At 32.6% G+C, this 23,795-nt stretch overlaps 1 protein-coding gene across 1 annotated transcript in view; it reads right to left on the bottom strand.

Moving 5' to 3' along the window:
• Positions 1 to 1,162: 1,162 nt before the first annotated feature.
• The window catches only part of Tecrl (trans-2,3-enoyl-CoA reductase like), a 71,974-nt gene continuing 49,341 nt past the window's right edge, over positions 1,163 to 23,795 (bottom strand). Inside the window, exons 5-12 of the mRNA XM_031341972.1 lie at positions 22,316 to 22,431; positions 16,441 to 16,546; positions 13,985 to 14,057; positions 12,128 to 12,171; positions 6,810 to 6,867; positions 2,630 to 2,715; positions 2,186 to 2,231; positions 1,163 to 1,459 (exon numbers count right to left, since the gene is read on the bottom strand). Of these exons, the coding sequence (XP_031197832.1) occupies positions 1,332 to 1,459; positions 2,186 to 2,231; positions 2,630 to 2,715; positions 6,810 to 6,867; positions 12,128 to 12,171; positions 13,985 to 14,057; positions 16,441 to 16,546; positions 22,316 to 22,431 (657 nt within the window). The 3' untranslated portion in view covers positions 1,163 to 1,331. The remainder of the gene's footprint in view (positions 1,460 to 2,185; positions 2,232 to 2,629; positions 2,716 to 6,809; positions 6,868 to 12,127; positions 12,172 to 13,984; positions 14,058 to 16,440; positions 16,547 to 22,315; positions 22,432 to 23,795) is intronic.

The raw sequence follows: 23,795 nt of genomic DNA on the forward strand, positions 1-23,795 counted from the left end.
AGTTTGAGTTCTAATGCATAAACTACCATTTCAACAAACTTCAAACATAATCTGAAAAGCTATGGTTTGTAAGAGCAATACCAAGCATTTCTTTAAATGGTATGTATATGGAAACTGAAATATGCTCAAGTATTTTTTTTTCTGCTTCTACTTGAGAATATATCAGGTTTATTTTTTTTTTCCTTTGGATTGACCTTGAAAGAATGAGGCAATAGCATGTTTAGCTGTGATATCAGGGACCAACCTGATGTAGTCTTAAAGAATATTTTTTCTTTAAAAATACAGACTAAACTCACTCTTTTTTCTATATATGAAATACAACTATAGATCAACAAATTAAGAGATAAATTAGTCCTTGAAAGTGTCATTAGACATAAATAATTCACCACAATTTTACATACTTGTAATTTGGGTGAGTTACTGGGTATTGTAGATCGGATATTTATCCCATATATTCCATGTAGCCATAGCATAAAACAACAATGAATGAAGTAAACTTAGCATTGTTTACATTACATGCATCTAATTGCTTTTCATTCTTACCCCTAAATTCTTTGTATTCTTATGAACTAGGACATCTTTTCTTTATCTAAGCCAAGTTGTGCCTGTCTATTATGCTTTCATTCAGATTTTTCAAAAATAAATGAATTTGAGATGTAGCAACACAAACTGTCAATTTTTTGAAAGTCTGGAGTCTGCAGTTTCCTGCAAGGAGGTGATAGTGTTTGGATTGCTGTTTTGAGTGTCAAATAATATAAAACTGGGAACATTTCAATAACAAAATAAATGCCACAAACCTAAGGAATAATAAAGGATGTTTCTAAGATAAAAATAGAGTATGGAAGGTTCTCAGAAGAACAAGAAAATATTAAGCACCAATCCAGGTGGCCAGCCTGTAAGCTTGAGAATTCAATTACCTTATGAAATAGTGCCATGAAATATTAAGGCAGTCAGACTATTTTAAGATCAAGCTCTTGCAAATAATTTAATGCTTTTTAATATTTGTATTAAGAACATCTGCTTTATTTCTCCCATTTCACTGTACTATTCGCTCCCATCATAAACTTGTATGGATACTCACTCACAGCAATCCTCCTGACTCAACTTTCAGTGTGCTGGTAATCAGCCATGAGTCACCATGCTTAGATTAATTCCTGCCTTTTATGACCTATAGTTCACAACAGAAATTTAGTTAAATTCCATTTCTATTTTATTAAAATATTGTTATTAATCAATTGCTGCATTATAATAGGTAATCATCACCTCCTAAGCCTTTCTTGAGTGAATTTATATTCTGTCTTTCTGGTTCAGATTAGAATAAGTATATTTACTTATAGTATGAATGGAATTATGGCTGATTTCCTATGAACATATGAGTTGAATTTCTTCCGATATATCTTATGCTTCTTTCGTGCCCATAAAGACATCTGGATAGTCATTAATATTGTGAAAATACCAACTGAAAAAAAAAACAAAACAATCACATTATTGTAATTTTGCAGAAAGAAGGCATTATATTTTAAACTAAAAATAATTTGTAATAGAAAATATTTCTCAAATGTTTCATGATTCCCTATTAAGATCCTTTTATCTATGGCTTAGAGTATTAGATGTACAAAATCTACTTGAAGATTATATAAACAAAAACTTCCATAAAAACTACTTACATATTACCTTCTCAAAATTTTCTAAAAGAATTCATGTTTTAATAAGCTTCTATATGCATATAACTATTTACATATATTATATGTGCACATATACCAAATTAATGGGAAATCATAACTGATAATTGGAACAATAAATGATATTGGTATTACATATATTTCTTTAAGCATACCACTCAGGTGAACAATATTCCTCTTTGTGTTAAAATATCGTTTTCAGTATTGCAAAATCAGCATTCCCAGGTCAAATTTAGAAGATATGCACACAAGTGGTAGTTTCTAATTATATACACAATCCACAAGTACATTTCAATTGTATTTCCCACTTTGAGTTAAATTTAAATTATTTAGGTACATATAATAAAAAAATTCAGTATTTTAAGACTAAAATCAATATCAACATAAAAATTATACACATAATAAAAATACTTCAACATTAGTGATAGAGTAATTTGTTTTCAAAAGCTATTTTTCTATAGATATAATAATGTTGATTAATTATCAGTAAATATAAAGATTACCTGGAAGTGTCTGGGTCATGACTGTGAAACTAATCCAGGATCCGATCTGTTAATATAAAACCACAAAGTTAAGACACCTCTGGGTCATCTAGATATTTCATCACTTGTGATCTTAAATAGGAAATTTGAAAGCTCAAAACTTTAGAAATGTTATGGATATAAAACAGTTGCACATAATATCTTTTACATATGAAAGCTATAAAGACCACAAAAAGAAAAGAATACTATTTTACATTATTTGTCAAACTTAAAATTTGAAAATATCTTTGTCACATAAAACTTGCAAATTCCTTAAATATACATATATTTAGGTAAAATATTATATCTGGCAATATCTTTAGAAAAGCTTTATCTATGGATTACACATAATATATTCAAAGCATAAAGTTGTGAGCTTATTATGCATAGAATGCATTTCATTATTTGCACATGTAAATACCATACCTCATAGGTATAGTTAGGACAGGAAACCAGGAAAAACATCCATGTAAAGGGGTTATAATTTGGACTTGGGAAACAGGCATTGCTCCCTTTAGGAAAGATAAAAATGTCAATTATGTTGCAAATACCTTATTATGTAATACTACATTTTTTAGTACAATCACATCACACATGAAATGCCATCTATCCATAGCAGTTTATTTTATAAATTTTTCAGAAAAGCCCCTTTCAAATGTTTTGACCTTTTGACTCAGAGGGAATAACTGTCATTTTCTAGTATTTCTACATCTATGTTGCTGTAAAATAATGGGTATAATTAACTCTTTAAGAAATTAAATGGTAATTTTAATTATTCTGTGCTAGATAAAATATGAAACAATCTTCTCTGTTTAAACTATAAACCATGCACTGCTAATTCCATGCCTTTTTTCATTCTCTCAGTATCAAATTATATGTGCTTGAAATTACAAACACCTTAAAACTCTCTCTTAAAGAAGTGATAATCCAAAGGGAATTTTATAAGGACATCATTTATATCCAATGAATCAGATAGTATCTTGAAAATCATCCTAATCAGTATAGTTTGTTCTCAGAAATGCCACACAAGTTATTACAGCTAAAGGTGCAGTAATATTATTTACAACTTTCATTATATTTCTCTCACTATCACTTGATTTTCATTAATTTTCTCTTAGTAAATGTTTCTCAGGGAACATTTTGGAAAATAAATTTACAATGATTTCAAGTTGAACTTTGAGCCATGACACTTGGAAAAGAAAATGTGAATTACAAAATCACAGTATTATTTCTGTAGCAAAACTTAATCAGAAAACAAATCACCTAATCTCATTTAGTTACAAGTATAAAGTCATTGTAAAATGTCAGTATGCTGTGTTCAATAATATAACTGTGGTTGAAATGCCAAGAGAGATATATATGAAATATCACGCAGATTTCTTTATGGTTCATTTTATAACAAGGATGGTAACTGCTCATCTTTTAGAAAATTTATGTAAACATGTTGTATGACAGCCATATAGTCATAGAGTCATAGAAAGTTTATTGAGGAAGCTAATTCTGTGAGAAATCATTGCATTTCAGAGATGCACATGAGATAATCTGAGATAAGCTTCTAGGTAATCAATGTTTAGCTCATAAGCATGGAACATTGATCAAGTGCTCAAAAACCTGCCTTTGAATTTGCTGTTTGGAGATTTCATGATGACTATATCTTATAAACTATACATAATTATATTACCAATAATATTTCAATACACACACACACACACATATATATATATATATATATACAAATATATATATTTGTATATACATATATATATATATATATATGTATATACAAATATATATATTTGCTGTTGATTATAATATGTAAGTTTAGGTCCTGCTAATTAGTCTAATAATTAATCTCCATTGTAGCCTTCTTATTACCTCCCCCCTTCAGCTCAGCCTTCGGACTCTGGCAGTCTGGGGAGGCTACCACCTGGGGAGCTAAGACAAAGGCCCTCTGCACTGTCAGTTCTTCCTAGAAACAGCTGCCTGGAAATTCACACTGAGATGTGGACAAGCCTACCGCCTAGAGACCTTTGAGTTGGTGGGACCTTGGCGTCTGGCTTCTTCTGTAGTGTTTATGTTACGCAAATATCATGTAACCTAGAGATTCAGTTTCGGTTTCTCATGTAACTATATATGCTGAATACCCTAAGTACAAAGCTTTGGTGGGGACGCAACTAGGCTTTGTGTTTTCTCTTGTTCTGGAACCCTATATTTCAGGTCCCTTAGTCCTTCACCTGAGAGAACCCAAGTTCGTGAAACTGCGGGACAGTTTCACTTTCTCAAGTTACAATTATTATAGTTGTTTCTATTAAAGGAATACGGCAAATTTTCTGTGTTTGGGGTATATCTGCATGTTTGTGTCTATGCCAGATTTATTCTTTTGCCATTCTCCATCTTATTTTTTGAGATAAATTCTTTCCCTGAACACAGAGATTGCCAATTTGAAAACAACTCTATGGCCCCAAAATACCTGGAATTCTGCCTTGGTCTCACCAGGACTGAGATAACAACATCCATCAAACACATATAACATTTAGTGTGGGTGCTAGGAATAAAAACTCATTTCCCATTCTTACATAGTAAGCACATTAGAGACTTAGTCTTTCTTTCTTCAGTCCCTGAATATTAAATATTTTAATATGAAATGGTATACTGTATAGATTGGTTTTAAGACTTCAAGACTTCACTTACTGTTAACAATTATGGCTGCCAGAACATTAAGCTCTGAACAAGTCTACTGAGACATTCTTGACCCAAAGGAGAGAATTAAATCAGGTTATGTCTAGATTTTATTAGTCTTAACATAAACTTTTATCACTTTAAATTCATAATATATTGCAGGTCAACATTTTCTGCTCATATCAGATTTAAAATGGTCAATGAAGGCAGTTATTAATACATTTATTAATCTCTAATTTTAGTGTCACTTTTTCTCCATATATATGACATCACTTCCTGGAAAGGAATTTCTGAGTGTTCATCTCCTTCTCAGAATCTGCATCCCAAGAAACCTACTCAGAAAACTTTTTCACCAGGAATTTCTAAATGACAAGATATTAGAATAACCTTTTAGAGTTGAAGAATTTTGTGGAGAGCCTTTAGTAAATAGAGTATTGTACTTAGATACCATGGATTATAATGTTGCTTGTATAAGTCAGCACTTTAAATGTGTAGATGCTCACTAGTGATCTGCTGGTACCTAACAATGATGGGGTAATTTATCAAGCTCAACAAACAGAATAGAACTAAGTTGAATTTAAGTAAATATACTTACTATAGTTAAAATATAGTTAAAATTGCAGGTGATAACTGAAAATAAAAAGTAAAATACACATGCTCTAAGACTTCATTGAGAGCAAGTGTAGCATAGCTTTTTCCTCCGAACTGAAGTCATCTTTGTACGTAGAGAAGGCTGCTCATTACTTCTTGGCCTTTTAGCTAAGATCAACTGAGAAGGATGTTCATTAATTCTGAGAAGTATTCAATAGAGAAGGCTGCCCATAAGACTTGAGAGGCCCTTGGTCCTATGAAGGCTCTAGGCCAGTGTAGGGGAATGCCAGGGCTAGGAAGAGACAGAGGATGGGTTGGTGAGCAGGGGGAGGGTGGAGGGAATAGGGTTTCTTTTTGGAGGGGAAACCAGGAAAGGGGATAACATTTGAAATGTAAATGAAGAAAATATCTAATAAAAATGAAAAAGAGATTTGAGAAGTATTCAAATTCCCAAATCATCTTGTTAAGGTAACAGAAAGAGCAAGCAATTTTTACGGAGAGAAGACTCGTCACCTTTTGCAGTGAGACCCGGGATTGTAGGTTTTGTGAGGTCAGACATGCCGAAGTGGGTTTTTCATTGATTCATCTGCTTGAGTCTCAGATGATCCTAAAAGACCCCTCACTTGTGTGCCTGCTTGTTACTCCAAAAAAAACTCATTGCTTTCCCAAAACAGTCTCATGTGGGATGATTTCTTTGGTTGTCATGATGCCCTATCTAGGATGAACGAGTGGCTATGATGTCTTCTAAGAAATGTCCCAGAGAATGTGTAAAGAATGCTGATGACCTGCCATGAGCAGACTGATAATACCCAAACTATGGCCAGCATTAACTATGAAGTGCAATAAAGCCCTAAGACCACACTGCTCCATGTAGGCTGGCATGGCTAAGCTGCATCACTGTCTAAATAGTTTCTAAATTCTAAATTTCTTGAGTCCTTGAGACTACAGAAGTGGCCCACTCATCTTTAATAAACATTAGCATCCTCTTTTCTAAAATGCAACTAAAGAAAATTATCTTCGAAGAAATAAATACAATAAAAATTATAAAAGGAGGACATGAAGTTGGGAAGGAGATGTGATTTTTGGATCCTGGAAGTAGTCAGATGTGTGGAATGAAGGATGATATGAGAAAAGTTTCGTGGTCTACAATATAAGAATTTTAAAGCTTTTTTTTTTTTTTTTACTCATCATCTTCATCTTCCTTCCTAACTTTTGTCACCAGAAAGGGATTGTGTCAGTTCGAAATCTATTTGACATTTTTCTAGGTTTATAGTGGGGGTAAATGTACTACTTATAAAATGAATTAAAAGACCTTTGTTAGTATAAAAGAATTAACCTGTGTGATTGGGATGAGCCAACACTGTATTGATGAAGTGATTTCCAGCTTCACAAAACTGTAAAATATATTAAAGATTTTCAATTAACAAGAAGAGGTTTTTACAAAAACATATATCTACTAATAATTAATAACAGTGAAATAGAAATTTCAAAAATATTCTTCACTATGTTGATAACCAAATTCCAAGATCCTTATTAATCTGTCAATACTATCTGCTTTCAACATGTCCACTGGGTAGTCTTCTTACCATAAACTTATTGTATATGTAGCAAAAAATTAACTTAATACCAATATACAGTATAGATTCATTAACATACAAGAGCATAGGTTTTAATGCAATGATTACAGTTAGATACCCTGTTGGTTTTAGCTCAGTTTCTCAGTTAATTCCAATACAGAGCAGCATCTAGGCAGTGGCATAGTAATTCTTCATTGTCATCAGCTGTTTTTCAGTGTTTGAAAGCACAGTGAATGAATCCGATCCAGGTAAATAATGAACAGTTTGGTTGGGTAAGTAGCGGATAATGTAATTACAAATGAAAAAATGGGTAAAAACAAACTTGAAGAAAAAAGCATCATCCAAAACAAACCGTTCATTATACATTGTCATTGTGGTGACATTGTGATGTCATTTTTATGAGGGTTATTTTATGTGATTAGAATTTAAATTGTCTTGGAAAATAAAGTACATTTTGCTCTCCATATGGAATCAGTGCAGCTATTATGAGTAGTGAGTAGAAATTTTAATGGAGTTTAAATTTGAATTAATTTTAAAGAAAATATAATAATTATTGTGTGAGTTGATAAAATCCTTATTAGGCAAATTAATTATTGGAAGTTAATGCTAGGTTCATTATTCAACTGAATAATTTCATGATATTAATTATTTAATAACCTATTATTTTATTCAGTTACTATATGGATGAATATGGAATAGGAAATTGACAATCACTATTGTATAATACAGAATTGTATAATACAGTGGATGTGCTTACTTTTTATTGTTCAATATTATGCCTTTCTCATCAAAGAAAAGAGGAGACTTGGGAGAAGAAGAAAGAGGAAGAGGAGAAGGAGGAGGAGGAGGGAAAGGAGGAGGAGAAACTCTAGTCAATAAATTTCAAACAAAGGAAGATTTTTCACTTTTGCTTCTAGAATCTACCCCATTATCATGGTTTATACAATATGCCAATTGTTCGCAAATTCATAGAATTATCACAACTTATTTTGTGAACTTTGAACACCATACATTGAGTTTAGAGATTCCAGAAGGCAGAGAACAGGCACTGGCATGAATGAAACATACTTATGAGAGTTGGTTTCTTCAGGAATACATTGCTTTAATATTATGTAGCTTACATATTTAAACATTGATGTTCTCATAGCAGTTACTGATTTTAGTTTAAATCATGACTATGTCTATTTGGAGGGTTTGTTAAACAATTTCTTTTAATTAAAACAAATATAATATAAACTCTATACTAGTTTTACTTTGTAGTTTTCCAACTTCAGATTATTTAAAATTGCCTTATTTACAAGGATAATCTAAATTTAATTGTAACCACTGGTTTCTTGATTATGTACATATGGCTATATAGTTATTACTTATATAAGTTTTTCAGATGGTTTGAGATGGGACTAAAACAACAAATGACCTACTCTTGAATATCAACTTGGTCTTTTCTTTAAAAAAGTGCAAAATTATATGTATTGATTCCAATCACTACCATGCTGAAGATGAAGGTACAGGATAATTCTTCATTTTTGCTACATCAGTACATACAAAATTTTCAAAAGCTGCTTTCTGTGCTTTCTGGATTATCACAGCAAGCCCCAGCTCTCTGACTTTATTACAGCTGTGACATATAATTCCGTGCATCCTCTTGCCTAATCAAGTCCACCCTTTTATGCTTGAGGTACTTCTATGCTTTTACAAGACAAACACCACTAGATACAAACAGCTCCTTTTTCCAAGAATACTTGCATTTTATCATACCTAGCAGAGAAAATTAAACTGAATAGATAACAAATGTTGATACCAGAGACAGAAGAAATAACCTATAGTAAAGATCTATCTGAACACTTTGCAAACCTGCATGAAGTTCTGTTTTCTTTCTGGTTTGTTAATAACTAAAGAGTCTAAGAAAGGCAAAAGAACACCCTTTGTCAGTGAAACGTTCCCTATTCAGAAGATTGGCAAAGCATGACTGCTTTTACAAAATAAAGTAAAGGGAGTTGAAATGGATTTTAAAGATGTAATATTTATGCAAAGCAGTCTGTTTTAGAATTTTGATTTTTTCCTTTTTTGTAGTGTTGAAGCAGGTTGATTTTAAAGAATCAAGAATGGTTGTAGATACATGAAAATATTAATAAACAGTATATTAAATTTAGCAGACAAAAATACATGAACTTTAAAGGAAGAATAATTCTAAAATCTATATTGTTTCTTGGATCTTACTCTTATATTTCCCTTTCAGTGTGTGTTTCTTATACATATTTAAGGGGTCAACATTATATTTAAAGTTTGAAAAAGCAAGCAACAAAATACTTTGTAGACTGTAGCATTCATTTAGTGAGATCGGAGTAAATATTTTATCAGAAGTCTTTGTCCTGACCTTTAAATATATTTTATGACAATTTTGTGTAACTTATGATATTTTTTCCTAAAGTATTATGTAAAAAAAATTCAGTAGAGAGATGTAAAATGGATCAGGAGGATTAATTATAGAAAATAGTAAATCAATGGGATCCTTTCCTGGGAAAGGGAATCAAGTAAATCAAGAAACAATTGTAATAGCATTAAACATTGGTTTGAGAATTGTCTCACCAGGTAATTGTCTATTCTATATATCAACAAAAGCAAAAATGACTTTTTAATGAATCTTATGTTTTTTTATATTCACTAGTGCATAAAAATAAAGATAAAAAATATAAAATTTTGGACACAAATTTTTATTAGAAAATTTGCAATTGTATTCATTTTAATTAAAATACACATTAGTAAGTACTTGTCATCATTTTCCCTTTGATCATCCTACATAGTAACTGACTATACTATTTTTTGTTAGTTTAATTAGAGATAATTTACAATGCTATAGACTTAAAATGAGTTATTAATTTCCTTACAAATGAAATATACATACAGCATTCATATTATAATAAAATACTCATATACATGTTTGTTCATTTTTATGAATGAATAAGCCATCTTTGAATTATCCAGTCTGTTTGCAAAAATTCACACATTCTGAATTTAGATAATATTTTCAAAATTATTCAGGTCATTAAGTGTTATGTCCTATAATATAATCCATTACCTAAAATGAGTAACAAATGTTTGCCAATTTAAGTCTGTTTGGCAAACATGTACTATTATTATTACTATTATTATTATATTTACTTATATCTTCATTACTAAATCTACATATGTAATTATATATTATATAGTCTATATTTATAATTAACACATATAAACAATAAATAATATGAGATATTATTTATTACTTATTAATAATATTTTACAGGAATATCCTGAGCTAACAATTCTCCTTTAATAATAATAATGATTTATGTTGTCAAGAGGTTCAGTGAAAATTGACTTCTAATTTGCTAATTTTGATTTGCTGTTGAGTAAAATTACATTCATTGTTTTCAACTTTAAGAAAAAGTATAAAATTTTCCAATATCATTTCTATGTATCTCTCCACTACATTATAACTGGATTATAATTACCATTGCAAGCTTTGAGTTAATGTACATTAGCTTACTAGACTTCACCATTTACTACAGGATTGTGTGTAAGATAAAATTGATTAATGTCTATGAAAACGTTTATGATCGGCAGACAAATAAAGAGAAAAACAAGTCAGTTGATTGTTTCAAGCTTTTAGAATTTTGCTTATGTCTAATTCTGTATTGAGTATAAGATGCTCCTAATAGAATTGTTTTGAAAAGCTATATTTATATGTAAAAGTTTATTTTTGCACTTGCCTTTCACATTTAAGAAAAAAATTAATAGGTTATAGCAAATTGGGGGAAATGTAATAAATCAACCATAGTACATCAAGGGAATAATGTAAATAACCACAAAATACAAAAATAAGATTATAAACATGTTGCAAACCGCAGAGGACTTCAGTTTGACAAAGGGTAAAGATCTGAGCAATAACCAGAGGTGAACACCAGCATAAGACAGAACCCAAAGTAAGGACAGTCGCAAACAAGTTCTTACTTTGGTTTGTGAACCCACTATTCCAAATATTTCTGAGTGGTTCATAGCTGAAAATTAGTTACAAAGCCTTTATAAAAAATGAAGCTATGAGGCCATTCTTGTATGAACAATGTATACATATGAGAATTAAATGTTCTAATGTACTTTATCATATTTTTGAAATTCTAAAAATAAATAATATGTCATATTTATTAAATAAATACAGAAAATTGTATCCTACTATGTGCACATTTGCTAATTTTTAAAATCAAGGTGAACTTCACAACTTCGAAGTTAATATAAACACATAAATACTTGTCTCCTGGAGTGATTTATTAAATGGAAAAGAATTTTATGTACTCAGATCAATTTTTATGAAATTCAATGAGAAAGCATATTTACTTATATGAAATAGTAGGGAAGAAAAAAATATTATGAGAAAAATTTAGAAAGAGCCAGTTCCTGGTTCAATACTCAGTACCCCTAAATAAGTCAAAGGCTAACTTTTATCAATAAAGTGATAACCTAATGAATATTTTTCGATATTTATCTATTATATTTGTGTAAATATTTGCTCTTAGAAGTTTGTAAATTCATAAATATATGGATGATAAGAAGGATCATGGATCCTAATTTTTAACTGTTTACTATATTTCAAATAATTCTGGTTATCTGTTATAAGTGACAACCTAATTTTTAAGGGATACTTAACTAATGAGTAAATTATATAAAGTTATTTATATACTATGCCACTTTATATGTATATGTGCAAAATATATACAATATAAAATAGATATTTTCTTTTTAAAATTTATTTATTTTTATTTCATGGGCAATGGTGTTTTTCCTGCATTTATGTCTGTGTGAGGGTGGCAGATCTTAGACATTTGTGAACTGTCATGTAGTTGATGCATTTTGAAACCAGATCCTTTGAAACAGCATTCGATGCTCTTAGCTGCCGAGCCATCTTTCCAGCCCTGAAATAAATATTTTTTACATAGCTAAATAAATATTTTCCATACATATTCTCCTCTATATGATGCATTTTGTATTTTTATTCACACTAAATTTAGAACATTAGTAAGATTTACTATATAATACATACCAAAAAATTGATAGCAGACACTATTATTTGCCTGTTTCCAAATGCTGGAAAGAAGAAAAAGAAGATTAGCTGCAATCTAATTATCCTTTCAGGATCATTATACTGAAAAAAGACATAACACAGCTGTATCTATAGGATCCAACCATCCTCTAATAAAAAATGTATTGCCATATACAACTGGATATTTAATATTATACTTTTGAATTACAAAATATTCAAATTATTTTTGGTTACTCATGTACTGTGGGGCAGTGTGGGGCAGTGGTCTGCTCAGGTAACAAAGACTCAGTAGAATATTTGGCTTTGAGCCCTGGAGCCCCTGAGGGTAATTTCAGCATGCAGGAGGCAGAAGGAGCTTGGCCATAAGTCCTGAGTCTTTGGTTCTTGTTTCAGTCACAACCCCTCACAGCTAACCCCACAGGAGATGTGTGCTATATCAGGTAGACAATGCCCCAAGCTCCCAGCATTCTAGCTGGACCCTACACCCAGTCATCTGATCACAAGCCAGACATGCCATGCCCCATACAATAAAAGGGGCAGTTTGCCCCCTCCTCTCTCTCTTGCTCTCTCGTGCTCTTGCTTCCTCTTCCTCCTCACTCTCTTGCTCCTTGTTTCTGCTCTCCCACTCTTCTCTTTCCTGCTCTTGTTCTCTTCTCTCCCCTTCTTGCTCTCTTGCTTTCTTTTCTTTCCTTTCTGTCTCTCTCTCTCCTTCCTCTCCTTTCCTTCTCTCTACTTGACCAGCCTGTTTTCTCCTTCCTACAATAAAATATTTCACTTATACATTGCCCCCATTTTAACTAATGCCTGCCCTGCCCACAGGCCTCAACACCAGGGAGAGGGAGAGGGAGAGGTACAAGCCTCAACACCAAGCGGCCCTGGTCTTGGTACAACAATGTACTTTCCTTTTGGTATGCTAATACTATTTAGAAAGCAAATGGAATCTAAAATTATTTTATATAAGCTTTTGGAAAGTAGAGTGTATCTTGCTAAGGTCTTATTTTAACTACATGTATAAAATGGCCCAGTAAATAACAGCACATCTCAGTGTTCTTTTTGTTGTTTAACAAGGTAATGAAAAAATGACATATTTCTATTATTTTGTACCTTTTATATTTATTAGGTTAATTTTGTAAATTTCTAGTGTGCTTTGTAGTCTTACTGTTGTAAGAGCTTCATAATTATCAAGGGAGTAAGTACAAGAAACATGGCTTTTACATTTTTATTATATTTTAAATATATCTTTTGTAGATAGGTGTGCTACTACTGTATGCTGTGCATGTAAAGGTTACCTATGTATTTCTATGTAATACATAATATATAATATATGTTTGTATAACATTCATACATAAAATGCTACACACTGTATATTATAGATTTATACATTGTGTATATAACATAATAAAATATATTATAATATATGTATATATAAATATGTTTACACACACACATAGCCTAGAATACATGTAGAGCTTCTTGTATAAACATGTTTTTAAGGCTGACCACTTAGGATTACATAACCTCTCAAAGGTCTCATTCATGGGGAAAACTATTCTCCCTTTCTCAGCAACCATTATGTGGCTGCGGCTAAGCTTCCTTTTTAATTTTTATTTATCACTTTACTTTTTCTTTTTGGACAAGTAACTAGTAATTTTCTTAAAATTTCTAGAAAAATTATCCATGTCTGCCAAATTTAGTTTCTTAAGACTACATGAAAGTTTAAAAAAATATGATATAGATGAAATTGAAAATTGGCATTTTCATTAATTTCTGTTAAGTATAAGATGTTCTCTTTTTAATGTAACTAAGAGCTGAGCTTGGATTTTGGCATGGGTTTAGTTAAAAAGAAGTTGTACATACATGGTGGTGTATATCTTGGGTGATTAATATAATAAGCCATCCAAGAAGTGAATCCCCAATAAAATGCACAGCCCTACAAATAAAACAAGACAAAAATAAAACTTATCAAAATGATATATTAAACAATACATTATTATTATCTAAATACCCATACATGTACATGCATACTGTGGCACCTTAAAATTACTTTTCTTGACATACCTACTACTTGGCCTACATGTACCCTTCCCTTTCCTTCCAGTGTCAATTGTGTATTCTGTTCCTGTGGCTGGTGGCTTGTTTCATTCTTTCTTTTTTGACTCACTTAGTTTAATCAGGATAGTCATCCTAAATATGATGGTCTCCCCAGTGGACACAAATCTGAAGAAAATGAATGCCTTTCCTCAGAATCCATCAACAGTCATAGGCATTCATGCTTGAATATTCCAGGTCAAAAAACAATGCCTGAGGTTTTAAAATTTGCAGGTGAATTTACTATAGTTGTTAAGTTAAATCGCCATGGTCTGAAGCTACATTATAAACACTTATGTTTCTTCCCACAGACAGATGTCACTTCCACCCTTACTCAGAGAAACTTCTCTGACAGGAATGCTGAGGACTTCAAGGGCATTGTTGGCTTTACATTTCTGAACAGGATATATATGCCACCCCCTCCATGTTTATAACTTAGCTTTGGCCTCTGGGAGATCACTGAATTGACAGCATTTAGAATGTAAAGACGGGATGATACAGACTTTCTAATGCTGCTTTCAGTTCATGGTACAGACAATACAGGAATGTTCTCCCAGACCATGGACCACCTATAATGGAAGTAAACCATACTGGGCCATCATCTGTCCACCACATAACAGCGAGAGGTTCACAGGTCCTTGTCTCCCCCACTGAACTACTGGTTATTGCAGAGTTGTTTTTTTTTTTTTTTTGGTAAAGTATCCAAACTGAATACATGGAATGCTTCTGCCCAATATATAGCAACATTTAACACTAAATTTTGGTATCATTAAGAAAATATAACTTTGTTGGAGGCTTTACATATTCATGGGTATTTAAGACAAATTTCAGTATTTTATATTATATAATTATTTATTAAAAACAACTATTTTTATAATATAAATATAACACATTAATTTACTGAAAAGAAATGATCAATAGCAAAGTATTGACACTACATAGAACAATGTCAACATAATCATTACCTCTAATATTTGCTGATTAATTATGGAAGACATTGTCAGACTTGATCATAGAGGCTAAAGTACTCACCTTCCATGGTTTCAAATTGGTAGTTTAAAGCGGTGGTTCTCTAAGCATTCTAGAATACACTATGTTTTTTAGTATATATTTGTACAAAGAAAAATTTTTGTGAAGAGCATACTGTTAATATAATAACTCAAATAGAAGATAAATTATATTGCTTTTGAATTGAAAACTTGAATTGTAGAGTTTCCTAATTTATGTTTTCAATGCAATGTCTGAAAATTTTCTTGAATTTTTTGGTAGCTTCTTGACCTTTGATATCTTTAGATTCTTCTTCCTATGTGGCTTTCTTCCATTTCAAAGGGTTTAAGGAATCTGATTCAATGCTCAAATTAATAAATTTCCATGCATGATCTACTTTATATTCTATGTTCCTAGAGAGTTTATTAATTAAGATTAAGTCACAAAACACAAAGAAAATGGTTAATATATATGTATATATGTATACATATGCATGTATATATGTGTGTGTGCATATGAACATGTATTTGTATATATAATTGTATACATATAATATATAGGCACATGTGTATGAATATATATATGTATGTGTGTATTTATATGTATATATATGTACATATGTATACATATATATAATCACACTAAGGAATGAAAGCCTAGTTCTAAGAAAAAGTGAGTATCATATAGACCATGCATCTGCTTTGCTGTTTGTTTTCAAACTGACAAAAGCTAGTAGTGTAGAAGGAACCAAACTTGGGAATGCCTCTCTAAGATTTGTAAGTAGGCAAGCCTTTGTGGTAGTTCCTTGATTAATCACTGATGTGCAGGAGCTCAGGTCATAATGGGTCATGGCTCTCCTGTGCAGGTGTGCATAAGAAAGCCCTGCCTTGCTTCCTTCAATGAGACATTTAGCAATTGAAGGTAAAATAAACCTTTGCTTCCCTAGTTGCTATTGGTCATTGTGGTTCTTCCTTCCCTCCTTCCTTCCTTCCTTCCTTCCTTTCTTCCTTCCTTCCTTTCTTTCTTTCTTTCTTTCTTTCTTTCTTTCTTTCTTTCTTTCTTTCTTTCTTTCACCCCTTCTTTCTTTCTTTCTTTTTTCTTCCTTCCTTTCTGTCTGTCTGTCTGTCTTTCCTTTTTTCTTTCTTCACAGATACTGAAACCATAGCTAACACAATGATGCAATGTAAATTATATATTTTGAAATATAAATTAAACCCATAACATATCTTAATTCTCACCGTTATCAAGTTTTTCATAGGACTATGTCCTGTAGAAACTTTGTGAACAAACAAAGTTTCCAGAAGGTGTCGGATGTAGTGGATACAATGGCAGAAGCAAGCCAAGCTGGAAAATGAACAAATTAATAGACAATTAAGTACTTTTCCAGAACCCCCCTTGCCATATTATGTGATTTTTAAAAGGTTATTTAGTTTTTAAGTTTTCTGACAAGCATATATTATATACTGAGCACTTGGGACCCTCTATTCTCTTGCTCTGCTCTGCCACAGTAAATTCTTGGGCTCTGCAGTCTTACTTCTGCTTTCATGTTATATATATATGTATGTGTATATATGTGTGTATGTATATTACAAATCTTGACAAATCTTAGCAAATGTTTTAATTTGTAAAATATATCAGAATGTCTCATTAGGAAGAAATTTTATTTAATGCTAATTAGCCATAAATGTTTACTTAAATTTTTTCTAAACAATTTAAAATTTTATTTAATAGCAAAATAACTAATACAAATATATCAAAATCGCTTCTGATGATACCAGAAATATCACATAATATCAACAATGAACTTTTTCATATCAATATGCCCTAGGAAGTGGCATAAATATAATAATTAACAATGTGTTCATAAGAAATTGCCTGGAGATTGAAGCAGATAATGAACAAGTTTAAAAATAACCAATGCCTATGTTGAAATTAGTTGACATTTTGCAACATTCAAAATTACTTTTTAATTGTCTGGTTTTTCTTTTGCAAGTACTATAACATTGAAAAAGTTTGAATTTCATCTTCTATGCTGTCTTACTGCAGCCTGTAGTATTCGATAGATTCTGACTACCTGACCCATTACCACATTTGTCTCTTTATTACTTGCTTTCCTGTACTTAAGGCTCCTCCTCTTGCCACTTTTATATAACTCCTATTTCAAAAGTAAATGCTAAATGTCTTTTAGGATGGCCAATTTCCTTGGACAGACATTTTATTAACATATTTAGATATTTCATTGTAAGTGAAAGGTAAAACATTTAAAAATCTGTAAAGTATTTGGTGGTATCTTTTGCCTTGAGGAAGCTTTTCAGTTTCATGAGGTCTAATGTATCTATTGTTGATCTTAAAGCCTGAACCACTGGTGTTCTGCTCAGGAAACTTCCCCCTGTACCAATCAATAATTTTGAGGTCCTTTCCTACTTTCTCTTCTATTAGATTCAATGTATCTGATATTCTGTTGAGATCCTTGATCCACTTGGAATTAATCTTGCTTCAAGGTGAAGAACATGGATCTGTTTTCATTTCCTACATACAGTTAGACCGGAACTATTTATTGAAGATGCTTTCTTTTTTCCACTTATGTTTTTGGCTTCTTTGTCAAAGATCAAGTGTCCATAGGAGTGTGGGTTTACTTCTGGGTCTTTGATTATTTTCCATTGATCTACCTGTCAGTCTCTCCACCAATACTAAGCAGTTTTCATCACTATTTCTCTGCAGTAGTGCTTGAAGTCAGGGATGGTGATTCCCACAGAAGTTCTTTTTGTTGACAATTTTCCTTGTCTATCCTTTGTCTTTTGATTTCCCATATGAAGTTGATTATTGTTCTTTCCATGTTTGTGAAGAATTACATTGAAATTTTGATGGGGATTGAATTGGATCTGTAGGTTGCTTTTGATAAGATGGCTATTTTCACTATGTTAATCCTACCAATGCAAGAGCATGGCAGATCTTTCCATCTTCTGAAGTCTTCAATTTCTTTTTTCAGAGATTTGAAGTTCTTGTTTTACAGAACTTTCACTTGATTGGTAAGAGTTACATCAAGATATTTTATATTATTTGTGGCTATTATGAAGGGTTTTGTCTCTCTAATTTCCTTCTCAACCTGTTTGTCATTTTTGTAAAGGAAGGCTACTGATTTGTTTGAGTTAATTTGTATCCTTACACATATCAGCTGTAGGAATTCCCTGGTGGAATTTTAGGGATTGCTCATTATACTATGCTATCATCTGGAAATAGTGAAACTTTGACTACTTCCTTTCCAATTTGTATCCTCTTGATCTACTTTTGTTGTCTAATTGCTCTAGCTAGAAGGCTGATATCCAAAATATATAAGGAACTCAAGAAGTTAACCTGCAAAAAAAACCAAAAGCTCCAATAAAAATGAGGTACAGAGCTAAACAGAGAATTCACAACAGAAGAATCTCGAGTGGCCAAGAAACACTTAAAGAAATCTTAAATGTCCTTAATCATCATGGAAATGCAAAACAAAACAACCCTGAGATTCGACCTCACACCAGTCAGAATGGCTAAGATCAAAAACTTAGGTGACAGCAGTTGCTGGTGGGGATGTGGAGAAAAAGGAACACTTCTCCATTGCTAGTGGAATTGCAAACTGAAGCAACCACTCTGAAATCAATCTGGCAGTTTGTCAGAAAACTGGAAATAGTTCTACTTGAAGATCCAGCTATACCACTTTTGGGCATAAACCCAAGGTGCCTGACCATACCACAAGGACGGGTGACCCACCTTGTTCTTAGCAGCCTTATGTGTAATATCCAGAAGCAGGAACAAACTAGATGTCCCTCAACCCAACCAAAAAAAATGGATACAGTAAATGGCATACATTTACATAATGGAATACTAATCAGCTATTACAAATAAGGACATGATGAATTTTCCTGGCAAATGGATGGAACTAGAAAATATCATCCTGACTGAGGCAACTGGGACCCAAAAGTATATGCTTCCAAAGGACGCCCTGGTATCTGATGTCCTCTGAGAGATCCTACCAGAAGCTTACCGAGACAGACATAAATAATTACACCCAACTATTGGACTAAAGTCAGGGACCCCTATCATTGAATTAGGGACAGGACTGAAGAATCTGAACGGGAGAGCAACCTCATAGGAACCCCAGCAGTCTCAACTAACCCAAACGCCAGGGAGTTTCCAGAGACTGTGGAGGAGTAATAGGATGAAGAACAGTGGGAGGGGGAACTGAGGAGGGTGAACTATTGGATTGTAAATAAAGAAAATAATAATGAAATATATTTCAAATAAACATGGGTCAAAGATAATATACTTTAAGCAGTTCAGTAGAGTAAAAATTTAAACATATCACTTATTTTATTTTAAAAAAAGATGTTTAGTTTATCATATCAAGAGTTTATTTTACTTAAATAAGTATACTAAGAGTAGTAGTGACAGTGAAGAAAATAAAATATTCAATAATCACCACATACTTCTAAGCACTGGTTTATAATAGAAGACAAAAAAAAAATCCCTATTATCTGATGGGCCTTCAGTCCAGTTAGGGGCATCTTGGTAACCAACAAGATGCAAATACTACACCCTTGAGGATATTTTGCTAAGTTGATCTTTGAAGTAGTTTGTAAATTTTACTAGATAAACTATTGATGGTTCTTCTCCTTAGTCAGCTTCCATCTATCCTTATATTACTATGTTAACTGGTCCTCAGGGGAAGTTTTCCAGGGCAGTTTCAACTAGACTTCTCCAAGGGGTATGTCCAATGTCTGTGGTATATTACATAAAATGGCCTTTATTTAAGTTCTTTGAAGTGTCCAAAAACAATCACAGCAGCCTATATTAATGATGTAGTTACCTTACTTCTGATTAGCAACTTGACATAAGCATGTTCCTCATCTTTATTGGTGCCATTTTGAGATTACATGCCTTAGAAACTTGCACAGAGATTTCATAAATCTCTGCTAACCACTCAAGGCTAATTTTTTTAAAAAGGGCTCATGTTACTACAATGGAATTAATTTTGGAAGCTTAACATATTTGGTGCTATGAAAAACATGTGGTACAGATGGACTTGTTACTGATATGTTATCAAACATGCTGTTTGTGTTTAAGAGTAGGAATCAGTCAGTCAGTTCATTTGAAATCAAAATTGTTCATCTTCCAGTATGTATTGTATATTCAATATATGTTAGAATTCATTCTTAAAATCCAAGTGTTGTTGTGTTCTCCTTCCTAGGTTCTAAACTTATGCTCTAACTTAAATAGACATCTAACTTAACTGAAAAAATGAAGAAGTTTATATTTCAAAGCTTCCTTGACAAGCCTATCATTATCAAGCATCAATTTCCTGTTTTCCCTTTGTGAAGGACTACAGTAACCTCTCTTCTATTCCTATAGTGTACTAAACAGCTTTATAACATAGATCTCTTTAATATGAACAGTTGTCAGTTTGACCAGTTGCAATCTAACCCAGTAAATACCCAAAGTGAAGTAAAGAGGTATGTAACGAGTTCACCTATCAAACCATTTAAATTATTTCAATGAGTATTTTGTACAAACTATGCCATGTCAACAACTAATTGCATGTATTGCAGGAGTTAAATTAGATTTAAGAAAAAAATATCAAAAATAATCACAGAAACATAGTTAAAAAAATAAGAAACTGTTCACAAATAAGCCAACCTAGTAAGGTTTAGGAAAGTAATTGAAATGGATATTTTGAGGGAGCAATATTGACATCATTCTTGAAATCTAGATAATAGAGGGGAAGCTATGAGAATTGGGAATGTCATTGTTGAACAACTTATGTGAAGAAATGCAATGGGGAGTCAGGACAAGAAGTCCCCAGCCTGGCTGAGGCTCAGTGCCTATAATGAGATGTAAATGTAAGGATGGGATTTGATATCTACTATAGCATCCACAGGACCTCAATGTTCTTTCTTAATTCACTTGAGATACTTTCAAGTCATAGAATTTTAAGTTTGATTTTTTTTTTCTTAAACACATTTTTACACTTGACCTTAACCAAAGGCCTAGAAGTTGATGTGTAACAACATTAATACTGGCAATCAGTAGCAGCATGTTGGGCACAGAAGCAGAGATGGATCCAACATCTCTGGGAATAGTGATCAGCACACAAGCCCAGCCGCTTGTCATTCTGCATAGGATCGGGTAGGGTTTCCCAATCTTACTTCTAAAGCAGCTTCTCCACACAGGGATGATGGAAAGCTTTACCAAGACAGTAACCCCTCAGATGACAGTGACTATCTGCCATTGGTGAACCACTTATTACCAAGACCAACATGGCTGCTGTAGTTCCGAGTAGCATCGAAAGCCTTGTACCTGCTCCCCTGGCTAGGGCTTTCTGCACTGGCATGATCTTTAGAACCTCATTTTCAAGGATGCTTCCAGGAAAAGGTCAATAATCTTGGACTCCTTAAGAGGCATGGAGAACATGGAGATCTTCTCTAGGGATTTGACTTTCATATCCCTGAACAGGTGGCCCAGCATGGCCATAGGAGTGAACTTCTTGTCTTGATGTTTACCTCCAATAGCCCCTCAAATTTGACCATGGTTGCATAAATTGCTGCAGAATCCTCCTAGAGGGGCACAGAAGCTCCTGAGTCTGCTTGCCTTCCCAATGCACCACAGTTATCCAAATTGATTGTTTTCCAGAAAGAAAATCGTTTTGTTTTTGAGACAAGATCCTCTGTGTAGCTTTGGCAGTGAGGATACTTACATAGATCAGGCTGTCCTCAAACTCACAGTGCTGGGATTAAAGTTTTGCTCCGCTATGGGAGGCTCTTCAACTTCACTATATAAAATCTATATGACTTAGTAATATTACACTATGAACCTAGAATTTTTTTTTATTTTTTCCTGTGCTATTCTGTATGGTTCCAGTCTTCCTGATGTTTGGAGGCAGCTGTGACTCAGCCATGTGTGTGATCCGAAGGCGAATAGCTGATCCCTTATACTGTGATAAGAGCTAACATGCATTGACCAAAAGTTAGATTTACTCTAACTCCTGGTGCCCTTAACTGATAATGTAATTATAGAGAAGTAGTCTCTTCTTTATTAAGGCTGCATCTGTCACCTTTGTGTCTCCCATGTGTTACTTACTGTACCACAGGGTGCCGGGGCCATCTACAGCTCTCCTTGACATCATATATGTATGAGCTCCTCAAGTAAAAAAGAAGGTATATTAACAGAGGTCCTGAATATTCAGCCAAAAAGACCTGGAAATAGAAAGTATATTTGTATTAAAAAATAGTATTATAAATATTTTAAAGTTCATGAGCATTCATGAACATTGATCAAATGCATGATCTGGTGAAATATTAACAGATTCTGACTTTTTAAAAACAGGCTAGATATTGCTGCAAATAAATCTTGCTCAGAGGAATCCACTTAGAGCTAAGAAGAATGGATAATTTAGACATAATTTTAAAAATGATTTTAAACAACTATTTTATTGTAATGAAATTGCAAATTAAAATATCTAATGTTAGATTAATGTGGCTACTTACACAATCATTTGCCCAGTACCAAACTCTGTGCATCACCTTGCACTTCTCTATCATTGTAAAAGTCACTAGTACATTTCATTTAAGGTTTCACATTGGCACTTTTAGGCACTTATCCATCATAAAAAAAGCTGAAACTAGAAGAGCAATAGTGTTATATCCTCTGATTTTGCACTTAGTAACAAATAGTGCAAAAATATCCTATGTTATGTAAATGCACTTAATTGCGTTTAGTTTTGCCCCGCCCAACCTATATCCTATATGAAGTGCCCTATGCACTGAAAAGAGCATAGTGACAGCATTTACCTTTTCCTTTTTGCTGCATTCTTTTCCCCCCACAAATTTCCTTTATGAAATCACTAATTTTACCATCATTAAAAACAAAATGTTAAGCCTTGTCTATTTGAAATGTTATTCCTTACAATACTTAATTTTAAATTTCAACTACCCATAATCTGCATTTACTTGGCAAGAGACTTAATGAAGAAATTTTCTGTTATATTGTTCTGTTGTCATGTCTGTTGAGGATTATCTTATTTAACTTAATTGATCAAGATGTCCTTTCCTTCAGTCTCTGCTCTGAAGGAACAGCCATCCAAACACTGCCCTACCTGGGGATCCATCCCATATGCAGCCACCAAACCCAGACGCTATTATATTCTATAATTTATATATAGAATATGTAATATAATTAGATATTTATATTTTTGTGTTTTTAGTTATAATTCTTAATATGGAAATGCATATATCAGAGCAAAAATTCTAGCAAAAGAAAAACTTTAAAACATGGTTATTTTTCTAAAATAATTTCTACATAATAATTTATATTAATTTATGGCTTATGAGGTGCCTCCTTATTGAAAAGCAAACAGATAATTCTGCTTAGCATGTTGGCTTTCATCTCTATGTCAGCATTCAGGAGGACTGGTCACTGAAATTGCCATGAGTTTGAAGTTAGTATGAGACCCTGTTTAAGCAAGAAAGGGTCAGGGAGGGAGGAAGGGAGGGAGGGGGAAATGAATAGAGAAAGAGACAGTGAGATTATTAACTATTGTGAATGTCTCATAATATGTTTC

This window comes from Mastomys coucha, unplaced genomic scaffold, assembly GCF_008632895.1.
Source record: "Mastomys coucha isolate ucsf_1 unplaced genomic scaffold, UCSF_Mcou_1 pScaffold22, whole genome shotgun sequence".
In the NCBI taxonomy this organism is placed as follows: Eukaryota; Metazoa; Chordata; class Mammalia; order Rodentia; family Muridae; genus Mastomys; species Mastomys coucha.